This window comes from Haliaeetus albicilla, chromosome 7, assembly GCF_947461875.1.
Source record: "Haliaeetus albicilla chromosome 7, bHalAlb1.1, whole genome shotgun sequence".
Lineage (NCBI taxonomy): Eukaryota > Metazoa > Chordata > Aves > Accipitriformes > Accipitridae > Haliaeetus > Haliaeetus albicilla.
The window spans coordinates 25,955,171-25,969,318 of NC_091489.1; the positions used below are offsets into that span (position 1 = coordinate 25,955,171).

At 36.1% G+C, this 14,148-nt stretch overlaps 1 protein-coding gene across 5 annotated transcripts in view; it reads right to left on the reverse strand.

Annotated features, from left to right (window-relative positions):
* Positions 1 to 14,148, reverse strand: part of GPCPD1 (glycerophosphocholine phosphodiesterase 1) — a 47,735-nt gene that overhangs the window by 24,982 nt on the left and 8,605 nt on the right. For 3 of the 5 annotated variants that reach the window (XM_069787412.1, XM_069787409.1, XM_069787413.1), the window contains exons 2-5: positions 13,255 to 13,340; positions 8,853 to 8,937; positions 7,894 to 7,978; positions 1,374 to 1,449 (exon numbers count right to left, since the gene is read on the reverse strand). In XM_069787412.1, coding sequence (XP_069643513.1) covers positions 1,374 to 1,449; positions 7,894 to 7,978; positions 8,853 to 8,937; positions 13,255 to 13,303 — 295 coding nt within the window. In that variant the 5' untranslated portion in view covers positions 13,304 to 13,340. The remainder of the gene's footprint in view (positions 1 to 1,373; positions 1,450 to 7,893; positions 7,979 to 8,852; positions 8,938 to 13,254; positions 13,341 to 14,148) is intronic. The other 2 variants (XM_069787411.1, XM_069787410.1) reach the window with 1 other exon arrangement.

Below are 14,148 nucleotides of genomic sequence, written 5' to 3' on the forward strand. Positions count from 1 at the left end.
CAATTAAAATGCTTATTCTGCCCACGTGACAGAAACCAACCTAGGACAAAATATTCAAAACACTCATTTCACACAATTTTATCCTCACCCTCTCCACAGTTTTAATAACTGAAATCTTAAGGCACTAAGTAAATTCACCAGCATTAACAGAATTGCACTTGTCTAAAACTATACATTTCTCAAAACATAAATCTTAACAAAATTTTGTCTCTACAGCCATTAATCCCATTTTTTTTTCTAAGAATTATGGGCCTGCCCTCAATTTTTAATAACCACAGGCAACAATTTAGGATCATAATGACCAAGTGCTAACATCCTGGTTTTGCTGCATTTTCTTAAAGACTGCTTATGATGCATAGGGTACTACTTGGGGAAAAAAAAAATCCTAACTATTTGGAATGAAGTTATCCAAATTTAGAGATAAAGTCTAGACCCTAGCAGAGGGTAGACTGCTTCCCTAATCAGTTACTGACAAATACAGAAACATAATCTTGTTACAAGAATAGAAACACAACTAATTCAACTGAAATAAAAAAAAAAAAAAAAAAAAGGTGGGGGGGGACAGGACAGGACGGGACATGATCATGGTACTATTCATGATTAACAAACAGTTTCTTTAATACCAGCTTCTTTCTAAAAGACCTCTTTTTCAGTGAATCAGAAGGTATTTAATATATGTGAACTCCTAAGTGTGGAAGAAATAACATTTTTCATATCCTAGAAAAAACAGCGCATAAAACATGCCATCCCATAGCAGCATAAGAGATCTAAATTACAAGCTACGTTCAAAGGTTATTTCAGTCACTCTTAAAAAACAAACATTTTCCCTGTTCAGAAAAGCATTAGGAACTTGTATGCAAGTCTGCATGCCACCTTTTCTTCCAGCAAAATAAATTTCTGCTAAACTGCCAGGTAAGTAAGCCCATTCATGTTTCTATTTACATTAATCCATTTACGTAAAGAAGCCTAATTAAGAATTTTTGCTTTAAAATTTTACTAATGAAATAGTACTTAGATCAAAACAGCAGTGACTTCACACCCTCCCCCCTCCCCACATTTTCTCTGAAAAAATATGGATCCTTAGTCTCAAAGAATTAAACTTACAGAAAATTATTACAATTCCAAATTAATAAAACAACACATAATATTAAGGGTGGCAGCAAAGAATTTCACATCCACTCCATTTTTAAGCCACTTATTTATATATATATTTGAGAGTAAGGCCCATGTTGTGCCAAGAAAAAGTTCATACCTCCAACACATTAATAAACTTAAGTATCTTAAAACTATAGTTATCAATCCCTCTAAACCAATGTGCAGCATATTAGCAATCTTATGCATATGCCTCAAACAGATGCAGTTGATGCCCATACCTAAAGGGGTAATTGATCGTGGTTGTAGATGAGTCTCCCACGTGTGAACTATGACTTCGCAGGGACCATCGATAGTCTGTAATTTAAAAGTTAAATGTCTGCAATAATTTCTTTTGTTATATCTGATCTTCTACCCATGTAGCTGTTTGGGATGGTTGTGAATTAAACTTCCAGATTTAAGAAAGAAAAAGAAGGAGAAGAAGAAAGAGAGAAGGACAGAGAGAGAGAATAGAGAATCAAAAAGAAAGAAAACAGATCAGGCTTGTTTCTTACCCCTGCAACTGCTGATGACGCTATCTGATGCGTCAGGTATACACAGGACAAAACTTGTGACAAAGTCTGACAGGGTGGAGATGTTACATGGAGTTACTAAATCTTTACTGCTTACAGTTACTCCGCTGAACTACTTTAGTTTCCTTCTAATACAAAAAACCAAAGTGTCTCTGAACTCATTAAGTGTGCTTGCTTTTTTCTTAAGATACTACAGCAACAATTTATGAAAAAACATATCCCACATCTCTAATTCCAAACAGCACTCAACCATCTAGTTATGCAGTTAACAGTTGCAGGGGTGGGTTCTCCCTCAAAATTTGCTTGACTAATTCAAAGTCTATAAAACCCAGTTATTTTAGTTGTGGTACAGAATAGGAAATTATTTACCATCTAATGAAAACATAAATACTTGGAATTTTGCTGCCTCAATTTTTGCTTTCCCAATCAGCCAGCAGCAAAGCCCCTGCAGTCTATTTCATTTGAAGCAAGATAAATCAGATTCTTTCACAAAAAAAAAAAAAAATTACTATCCCTCAAAAGACTACATTTGTTGACAAACATAGCCAATACTCAGACAGATAGTCAGAACAGTAACTCAATCTCTTCCTTCAGAATGATTTCAGTTTGAAATAGCTTTCTAAGTTAAAGCTTTTAGGTAACCAACAGAAAGAACATGCCTGATTCCCAGCTCAGCCACCCTAAGAAGTTTCCCTTAACATTGTGTGGTTGTTGCCACCAGTCATAACAGCCACTGTCAAATAGCTGCAGTTCATCATTTTGGTGGTTTGGGCCTGAGTAATTCATATTTCCAAAAAGACTTGCTACTATTGCCAGAGTCATATAAGCTTCAACACCAACTTGTCCCAGTACTTCAGGTTCTTGTTTAAATAGATGATCAACAGGGACTTCCAGACAATTCAGCAGTATAATTACACAGTACCATAATGCTTTGTTATCTTACAGCTCACTCAAATTCTCTAGCAGCAGATGGGATTTCCTGATGTATATCAAACACATTTAATCTACTATGCTTTTGAATGAGTTAACAGCAAACACCAAATATTTAAAAAGTGCTCAGCAAGATAGGTTTGCTCTGTGAGCCTTGGCTAAAAGCAATTCAGTTTTTCTAATGAATTCAGAGGCATCTATACTTAAAGGTCATGTCAGAATAAAATACATATGCTTAAAGTTATGCTTTAAAGATAGAATGCATGTAAATACAAATAAAATAAGATGATATTATTGTTTTCAGTTTATTCCTGTTATAGGGCAGTTTTAATTCTCATCTTCTCACTGCTGCCACAATGATCACTCTTATGGACTTCTGGAAAAGTAAATAATGAGAAGTTTCTTCCCCCTTCTTTCACAGCAGATCCACACTTGCATGTCACAATCTCAGTTTTCAAAACTGAAACCTGTGTTTGCAAGTAGGGAGGCTACCGTTTCCTAACACCACACAGGCCTGCAAGATTGCCAGCAGCGACTCCCATGAACATACACAGAACTTGTAACTTGCAAACCTGGGGAATGCAAGCCTGTCCTAACATGGATTAAGCTGTTTTCTTCAAAAGGTAAGCAAAGGTTTTTCCTTGTAGAAACCCCAAAAATACCAATACCAGTTTATTTCTTACACTACTGTAATTGTACATTTTAATTTTAGGTTCTAAAATTATGAATGAGAATTTGAGTAACATCCCAACAGTAAGCACAACACGCTGGATACACTCAGCAAAATTTAATCCCCTGAAAGGAATACAGTGGTCTGATTATGCATTTAATCCCAGGAATCCTCAACACTTTCCATACTAAGAAGAGGCAAGCAAACCTACCAGAAGAAAAAGGGCAATAGATTAGAGAACAGGCGCAGACATGACTGAAAGCCCTCTCACAATGCCTGGTCAGACAGTCTTTGCATTTATAGGCATTTAAATAGTGTTTTAATTACATGTAATAGAAGCCATTGTAACTATGAGGTTAAAATACTGATGTAATTTCAGTAGCATATACTGACCACATTTGAACAGCCCAGTTCAGATCAGCCTGCAGCGGAAGTATATGATGTGTCATCAATATTCATAGTATGGTAATGTTACCTAAAAGTCAGCCTCTGTTAGGACAGTCTTAAAAGGGCACCTATCCAAATGTCACATCAAGCATCCCAGTGGGCAGTACACTGAGATTATAGTAAGTGGCACTATGGCACGGATTCCTCCCTACTAACACAGGAAATTTTTTTTTTTTTAAAGCAAACATAAAAATTATGTTGCTTGATTTGTAATTAGCTGAACATCTGAGGCAATTTTAAAGCTCTTAAAGGACATTCAAGAATTTTCTTTAAAAATCAAGTTCTCTTACACTGTCAGAAGCTGGGGGTCCCCCAGCAGTCATCAGACAATTTTAAGATTAAGGGTAAAATGCCTATGTAGCCTAATGTTCCAGGGGTTCAAAGCAGTCTGATCCACAATCTGCGTGAAGTGCTTAGGTGCTCAGTACAATTAAAAAAATGAAAGCACTTCCGTGGATGTTTAAATGACAATCTAGGAGGCCAGTTCCAAACTTCCTGATCCAAGGCAACATAACACAGTAGGCATTAGGGAAAAAAAAAAAAGTAAAACCACCACACATAACTACATTTATCCAACTGCACTTTAATTCTTAAAACTATATTACAAGAATATTAATCTACTTCAAGAACATGAACAACTAAATGAATTAAGACTTAACTGCTGATGCTGGATTTCTGACAAAAATCTTTCTAGATTTCTGTACCATGTAAGAGACAATAATTAACCACAAAACCAAACAATCAACCAAAGCCATTCAGCCATCATAACTAACTTTGCAAGGCAACAGCACATATAAGTCACCTGCCAGGAAGCCCTGGGCTAAAAAGAGATTTTACAGCTCTAGTATTTCCAGTAACAGTTTAATACAAAATCTGCCATCAGCACAGTCACAGCAGAGGTGTTCCTTTGTTTTTATAAGGTTAACCATGGGTTACTAGTCTAGCAAAAGCTTTTCTAAGGCATTCCAATATTAAAGAAATTACTGACCCTAGACCTAAGTTTCACCTTTTTTTACTATATTCCAGGCACTAAATGGATTTGATTTGTTTACATTTTAGAAAAGTAAATTTAAGTCCCATTTGAAACCTCTATAATTAATATTCTTAATATAATTAAGTGTGAAAAACATTCACCAGTCCAGTTTTAAAAGTCCTGCTACATGCACAGATAGTTTAGTTATTTCACACTTTCCTTGAAAGTAATAACCCTAAACTTGCATGCTTATTTGCTGTTGGAAAAACAAATATAGAACATAGCTTAAGAGAATAAGGCATGTATTTACCTTAGTAAGGTTTTCAAATATGCATCACACAAACAATACATATAAAAAACATTCTCCTAAAACATACGACATACAGAAGACTTAAATTCAGACAAGGGGGTTTCGGTGTGTCGTCCCCCCCAAACAACAGAAGATAGGTGTAGAATAAAACATGGGAAGACCCTTACAGTGAGGTAACTGGTACCGGACTATATTTAAGAAACGAACAAACCTCAAGCAAAATAGTTTAAATTACTGTCTTATTTCATCAAGTGTATGTACTTACTTTTCTTTTAAAATGCTTAAGATGACTCTTCTGTTATCATTAAAACGTTCACACTTGCACAAATTTTATAGCAAAATGTTCTTTGTATATACATTCATTTATTTGTATAGAATTTTTGTAGGGATAGATTTCAATCTATTATTAAAAAAATATATTCTATTTATGTAACCACAATCAACACCAAAATGCTTCAGTGCAAACAAACCTAATTTCCCATGACATTGTACGATTCTTCAAGCAAAATAATTTAACAGAGATCAAATGATGACTTTTTTTTTAAAGGGAGGCAAGAAAAATACTTTCCTATTTGTTTTTTTCCAAAATGTGAATTATTATATCTATTTTCACATCTAGTCTGTAGTAATATTTTGAATAATACGAGAACTATCATTTCTCTGTGTAAATATGTATCACCCCCAGCTTTGCCACCATGTCCATCTCAAGCATCTTCAAAGATGCAGTTGATATAGAAAGGAAAGGAACAGTAATTTCAGCTGGATCTGTCTTCAGCATGATTTACTCAATTATGTGGTGTCAAATTCATATATTCAGGCTTTAACATATATTTAAGACTACGCATGTATTTAAGTTATCCTACTACAGACCATGACACACAAAATTGTGCCGATATAAAAAGTTAACAGTGTCTGAGGGATCACATACCGCAAGCCTATCAAATTTAGGAGATTAATCACATGCAATCCCTAATGAAAAACTCACTGAAATAAAAATATTCAGAATAGTTTAACTTAAAAGTATCTTTTCCTTATCAGAGTTGTTAATGCTAAAGTCCTCCATACATTGTTTCATTTGCACTATACTGTGTATTATACTCCTGTTAGAATGAAGGGATCCTGCTTTTTCATTGTTCTTCCAAAAAAATTACAAAAAAGAGAAAGAAAACATTGTAGCTGGAATTCTTTTCTTCAAAAGACTTTATGTTATAAGAAACAAAGTCCTGTGAACTTAACAGGTACAGGCTAGACACCGCTAAGTGGATAACTGCGTACCCTGGCAATTCACATACTTTGTTTTGTAGGGTGGTTTTCTTTTTTTCTCCTTTTTATATACAGTAGCTCTTTATGCTGGTATTCCATAAAATTTATACTTACCTTGGCAGACTCTGCATCACACGGTACATAAAGCGTGCACGATACAGAGCACCTACTTAAAGAAACACACTCACCAATACATATCGTAAACTTTTTCAAATGTTAAAACAGAAATTGTGTTGTCTATGAGCACTTTTTCTGCCAATCTGTTCTAAGTGTGCTTTTTCTAGTGTGCTATTGCTTACATTTTAAATTTATGGGCATTTGCAAAAAATGTAAGAGTCCCATCAGAGCTGCTAGCTGTAAGAACTGATCTACTTTTGGCCTTAGTTTGACCTCAGAAAAAGAAATCTATTATTGGCCTTCCCTTCTTTTGCGTCAGAATAACAATTTAAACATCAGTTTCAGATTAGACTATTTCACATGCTGTAATGAAAAAACAGACCTGTGTTTCATTTAAAATTAGTATCCTTCACTGAGATGATACCTCTGTCAAATATTTTTTCAGTGAAAGAAAGGCTAGTCCAGCTGACAACAATTTACATGCTCTTGACAGTAATTTAAAATATTTAAAAGATATAGACCAGATGATTCTATAACTCCTTTGCACATTTAGCTACATCCTTCATAATCCCAATTTCAATGAAGAACTAAAGCCCAGGGTGAATAGCTACAGGATATTAACAGAGTAAAAAAGACAGCAAAGATAGCTTTAAATGGGTTATTTCTTACAGTTATTACTTGTTATTAAGAAAAACGGTTAGAGTAGCTGCTTATTTTCCCAACTTAGTCCAACTTTTTTCTGGATGCAGTCCCATCCCTGGTCTGAAGAACTTCCCCCTTACCCTAGCACGATTTTTACAGACCAGTATGCTGCCACATACATTCAACTCACATGCAACTTTGACATCAATACCTGTAAAAACACATCTGTGTCTGTCTCAGGTTGTTTTTGCCCCAACTCATGCAAATACCTATATGCAAACCTAGAGAAAACACTGGGATGCCCCATTCCTTGTTTCACCTTTTCACTCCACTCCAAGAGATTAACATATGTTAATTATGCAGCACAAAAGCTAGTTAATACTTCTCACGTTTCACTGAAAAATCTGCAGTAATTTTAAAGACTGCAGTAGATTAGGCAAATTTAAATATGCCTGCTCACACTAACCATTTTTCTCCTGCTATCGCTTGCTTCCATGCTAGAGATCCTTGCCCTGCTGAAGTCCATATTCAATTATAACTGTAGAAGTTGTTATAGCCCCATTATAACTAATGAGAACTTTACCATATCATTTAAGCTTTATAATAATGTCAGGCATTTCACTATCACTGGAATTTTTTAAACACTAACAGTGGTAAAAGAGAAGACAATTTAACAAAAATAAAGTTAACAGCATATGGTCATGTATTTCCAGAAGTGAAGTGCTTGTATTTCCACAAGTGTTTTAATGTTTCATATGTTACAATTTAAGATTTCTTTCTAAAAACTCAAGTTTAACTCAGAAAATCCTTTTTACTTCAAATAAGGGAATTTTTTACTAGGGATGAGCCAACTTAAAATAGAAAAGGTTGTACATACCTTAGGTTCTAGGAAGTACCCTTTAAAATACCGATACCAAACAGGAACTCCTCTAGGAAGCTCTACAGTAGCCTTCCATAATTGACTGTGGAAAAAAAACCAAAACAGTTCCAAAATACAGCCTAACAGCCACCTCCAACATATGTCTGTCTTAAGTGATGTTCTAAAATAAAGTTCAGCGTATTGCTGCAAGAAAGGTTTTTACAAGGTAACTTAGCCAAACACACGCAAAGCACAATAAATACTTGGAACTGAAATTGCACTTTCTAATGTACAGATCTGAAGTGCTCTAATGGAGCAAGAATTCTCATCCTCATTTAACAGATGGGGAAAACATAATGAAATAATTCAGGGACTCATCCAAGATCACACAGCAAGTCACTGACAGAATTATAAATACATCCTGTGAGCCCTGCATCATACAAACAGCAATAGGCAGGACACAATTTTAAGAAAACAGTGAATTCCTCTGCTGCATTGAAGCCTTCTTCATGTACACTCATGTTTATATACACACAAACCACTTAAGAGTTTTAATGCAATTCCCATTTTAAATAATCTTCTCCCCATCTCCTCATAGCCACAGTAATAACTTGTATCGGTTAAGAAGAAAGTAAACACTATAAACATCTCCTATAACTTGCTGTATAGTTATGGGACTGAGAATTGTCCATAGCTGTTTCCTATTCAAAATGTCTACAACTAAACTACTGAAATATGTCAGTCACAATGGTAGAAACATCATCTGTAACTAGGAAAGCATACCCAAGTTAAACATTTTCTTAGACACATTCCTAAGCATTCAAAATGTGCAAGGGCAACACAAGAAATTCTGGAGAGTTTTACTAACAGTACATGTAGCTCAATAGTTTACAAACTCAAAGCCAGAATAAATTTGTTGCTCCAGAAGTCCAGCTACTTCAAAGGGACCAAATTAAAAAAACAAAAACCCAACTTACCGATCATCAGTTTGGAGGACCACTGCAACTTGTGGATTCCAATTTCCCAAAGCACTGCAGCTCCCACATATTGCAAAAACCTCTCCTAAAAAACAAACAAACAAACAGAAAAAACCCACAATCATCACTACTCAAGCCTACATGGAATTAGTAAGTACAGCCTACATGGTCAAACCTTCAAATATTTTAAACATATACACCAGAATCACCCATCTAAACTCCCTCTTTTCGGTTCAGAAAGGAATTCTCCCCCCACCCAAAACTACAACAGCATTTTCTTCACCATTGTAAGAATCTCACTGAGAGAGGGACTACCGACAACCCCAGTCTTTAAAAGGGTTGACTTCCAAATCGTTCTGCAGTAATACTGTTCAAAAATCTCTGGAAACACAGCAGGCAGATTTTCACTGTAAAATGCTTATCGTCAAGACGAACCAGTTTTTTCCTATATACTGTCCATTTTTTAAATATATGTACCTATAGACACACAGTACTGAGTAACATACATGTCTAAAAACATAATTCTCTAAAATTCACACCAACAATCTAGAAAGCACAGACAAATAGGAAGTTGCTAGCATTATTCCCAAGAAAACACATCCAATTAATTTTATTCCTGAGAGAAATAAAATTAATTTTGCTGCTATGCTTTCAGTTTTTTATTGGATATAAAAACATAACATTACACAAAACCACCATGAAATTGTCACACTGTCTACCCTAATGCATACATACATAAAGAATGAATCCAAAAGATTACAATAGTACAAGAATGCTTGATTCTGGGACATCCAGGAGTTAAAGTTAACGTTGCAACTTACTCTTGTTTTTAATACAAAACCTGTATGTATATGACTGCACTAACAACAACAATGATAAAAACAAACGGAAAGGACAAACTAGTATTTTGCTTTTGCAGGGTTTCAACAATATTTCTAGACACAAGAAAAATCTGTTGCAGGAGAAAATGTGAAGTTTTAAAGTATATTTAGGCACCATCTGCTTAACGTTTTAAGCTTGCTATGCAAAATCTAAGAACTACCATAGTATTTGAGCAACTTATAAATAAAATGTAATTAAAAAAATACTGAGATTTACTTCAGCCTCTAACATAAAATGCCTAAATGTAAATTTTCAAACAAAGTCACCCTTAAACCAAAGCAGACATAAGGAAGTCTAGCTAAAGTCAAATTAGTCCCTTAATTGGTGGCAGGGGTGGAAGCATTTAAGAAAAAGGGGAGAGGATATCCAGAACTATCCTGCATGCCTCATCAACAGGAAAAGCAAAGATCAAATTGACAGCTAAAAAGTCTGAGAGAAAAAGTATCAATCTTAACAAAAGCAAAATAAAGCACCTATGATGGTGATTTTCTGTTCTCAAACTGGGAAAGCAGTAGCAATAGAGTTGGAGCCATAATTATCTCAAGATACAAAGTAGGCAAGCTATATACAACAAAGATACACTACCTTTTACTAAGCCAAATCTCATAGCTGGAACTTTAAAGTCTGAAATAACCGCTTTGAGGAAGTCCTTATGCCTCTAAAATTGTGTCCATTTTTTCCCACTATACAGGTTAATCTAATATGAGATCCACCAGGATTGTTTATGAAAGAAACCCCTGCAGACCCAGGGGTTGCAAAAAATCTACGAAAGCCAGGAATTAAATAAGATAATTTGTTCCTAAAAACAGCTTACTGAAATAATTTTAAAGAACATCTTGAACTACAATCCCTTTTTTTTTTTTTATAAAATCTTTTGGTTCAATTCATTTAAAAAAAAATCAAGCTTCTTGGATGCTCACTGTAAGCACACAAACACAGACAAACATCAGCTGTATACTTACTATGCAATTCATTGCACACAATTGCCTCGGTCAGGCACTTTACTTTTTCCACTCTGTACTGAGGCACATTATGGTTTGTTTTTGCAGGGAGGAGGTAAAGGGGGGAGGGAAGACCACCTGAATGCCACATAGTTAGAATTTCTGACTGGATATACTAAAGAGAAGCTAAAATTCTTTTAATAACACTCTAAAATAGCAGCATTTAGTACATCTTAGTGTACACACCAGCCAATCTCTGAAGTGCCATCTAAATTATGTTCCTCTTAGTAGCAGCTAGCTAGAATAGTTTTCTGGCCTTCTTTTTTAAACAAACCTGTGAACATCCAGTGAATACTTATCACTCAGCAAGGTACAACACACAAAAGGCAACATTTGAACAAGATGTGCAGTCACCCCTAAACTCACTTCAACAATTACATTGCAAGGCTGAATCAGGATTTGTAAAATGCTGCTTAAATTATCCCAGGACAGGCACAAGTGAAATGTATGATAAACTGGAACTGCCTTTTCAAAGGCAATTCTAAACTCAGTGGGGTTTGGTTTGGTTTTGTGTTTCAAGCTCAGGGGTCTTCAACTTCTCCCTCTCCCCTTGCCGGGGAAATCTGATGCTGCTACTGGCAGAGGCTCCTTCAGCTACAGCAGAGGAAGCTACTCCAGGCGTTCTGCCCAGTCTCAAAGCTTGCAACAGCCTCACTGATGTTGCAATCTCTCTGCTTGGGCCAACTCTGTTGGAGAAGAATCTTTGTGTACAGTTGGGAGCTAGAAGCTCCATTTTTTATTTCATAATAGCTAATCTATGGCCACCTAGCAGTCTCTTGGCATGGAACTGTGTCCTGATGAAGACCTAAAGGAGTCACAGCCAGTACTCAGTGACCCTCTTCCTTCCACTAGGATGAGGCAAAAAGAAGCACTCCATGTCACAAATATGTAAAAGTCTACATCAATGTGTTGGGCTTCATCACCAATGCTGACTCCAGAAGTGGTTTGGCTACAGAAAGCGAGTCAAAGCATCATTCCTATGCTGGTGATGTCCTTTTATCCTGCCAGTTAGCCTGGAATCACTGGCTTTGACATCAACAGGAAGGGAGTGATGAGGACACAGAGAGCACATTAGCACTAAAGGCAAGGATTCTTGTGCCACCAACTAACTACTCACCATGGTGATCTGACAAAATCAGTACATGATGTTTCTAAATAAACTGGAAATTTTGCTGTTTGTAGAAATGCTGATAGCTCTGAAAACCTACCTCTCTTCTTTAACAAGACTGCATCTTGCCACTGCTGCATCTCAGAACTCTTCTCCCCAGTCAAAACCAACAGCATCAATATTGTCATAAGCAGAAGCAACCTTCTGTGTCACCTCTTGATGCTATAGATATGGTAAGTATTTCCAGGTAATTCTTTGTAACCAGCCAGTGAGGCAGGATCTAGGTCTCCCTAATCCTAATTTTTGTTCCAGATATTATCAGCACAAGAAAAAGTTACACATCCAAAGTCAACTCTGCTAGTGACAGTGCCATCACAACAGTGGAAGAAACACTAAACGGGGCAAAAAGAGCATGGCTTGCCATATTCCATTGTATAGCTACACCAGTGCTTTATAGCTTCATTTGATCTAAGGTCAATTCATTCTTTAACTTTAAAAGTTTTCTCCAGAATGCTATAAAAACACTACTTCTTACTAAAGGCTTCCTGTCCACATTGTGTGTCAGTGTTCAGTTCCCAATTTCCCAATCAAACGGGAGAAACAAAGGAGAGGTCTAACATGGGGCAGATTTCAAAATTTGTAAAATGTTTATATCATTTTTTTTCCCACCAACTACAACAGACACTTATGCCATCTGGTATTTGCCTGTAACAGGAATTTTGCCAATCTGTAAGTGTTCCCACATTCATCTGCTTCTGTTAGGCAACCACCAATTACTTTTTTTGGTGACCTTCCTTCAAAGTTCCTGAAGATGAAGGTCAAAATAACAAGCACAATTTATCAACACTAAATCTTGGTGTTCTACGTGATCTGACACCTTGTGTTCCTCATTTAGATTATGGAATATATTTTACACATTTTTGCACAGATGGAATATCGAATTAAGCTGCATATTCTTTCTGTCCTAGTGAACTCCTAGAAGAGGTCACATCTTGTTATGGAGAGCCTTCAACAGGGATGCAGAGAGAATAAAAAAAACAGAACACATCAATGCATGCCTGACTATCATGGTTCAGAATGTAAATACTCGTTTCCATGGAATAAAAAGTTACTAGAGACAGAACACTGATTTTAAAACAATCATAACCATTTCAGTTAGCATCAAAATCTCTAGCACACTATGAAATTGTTGTTCGAAGAAAAAGGTAAAAATTAATTCCCAAATCTCACTTTCAAATTCCTATGTGAAATTTCTTAATTCATGTATTTTACAATGACTTATCATTTTGGTATTTGAACTCACATGTTCTTTTACCTCTGAAGAAAAAAGACAAGACAGTCTTTAAACATTCTTCTATTCAGTTTTCTTGTAGTTAAACCATACAAAAAGGAGAAAGCATGATTTGGGTACCTGGTACTGATGGTCCTCTTACTTCAAAAGTGACTTGAGAAGAGGTCATACCTGCAGAACTTTTGTCTTAGGATAGTTGAAATCTCCTACAATGGGAGGAAAAAGATACTACATTTCAGGAAGACTCCATTACATCTGTTGCTGTCCTAAGTAGGAGGAAACACAAATCCCACCACTTATAGGGAAGTAAGCCACTAGTGATGTTACTGTTTGAGTGAGCAGTAAAAATAGAAAGTTCTCTAAAACCAGCAGTAGCCCCAGAAAATAACATCCAGCTGCAGAAGACACTGTTGCAACACTGGCACAAGAAAAAGACTAGCAAATCAAATACCATATGCAAGTATCAATGTCATACAGCATTCATCAGTCTTAAGCTGAGATTTTTCAAAAAACTCTGTTTTGACTAATTTTGCTCCCAAAGAGGCCACTGGAAGTTATAACACATTTAAGATTATGACCTTTGGCAAGCAGTAACTTCTGTCTCATCTATACTGTTCTTCAGCATCCTCTTCAAAACAAGACAAGCACTAACACCTTGAAGGAAAAAGGGGAAGAACCCATGACAGATGACAGCTCTCTGCTGTCACAGGCAGTGAGTTGTTCATCACCTTGGACTGTGCTCCCCTACCAATACTTCCACCCTTTCACATGGAGCACCAACAACTAGAAGCACCAAGCAGTCTCCAAAACACCACAGCAGGAAGGGACTGCCTACAGCCTCTGTAGCCAGGACTGTAGCTGGAAGATTGATCCTGCTTCAATTTTCTACCCTCCTCCAATACACAGTAACTTGATGGAAAAAAGCTGGCAGAATCCCACTCTCCCAATTTCAGCAGAAACACTATTGATGTCACCTATCCTTTTATATTATTTATGAAAGTAGTAGTCATATTA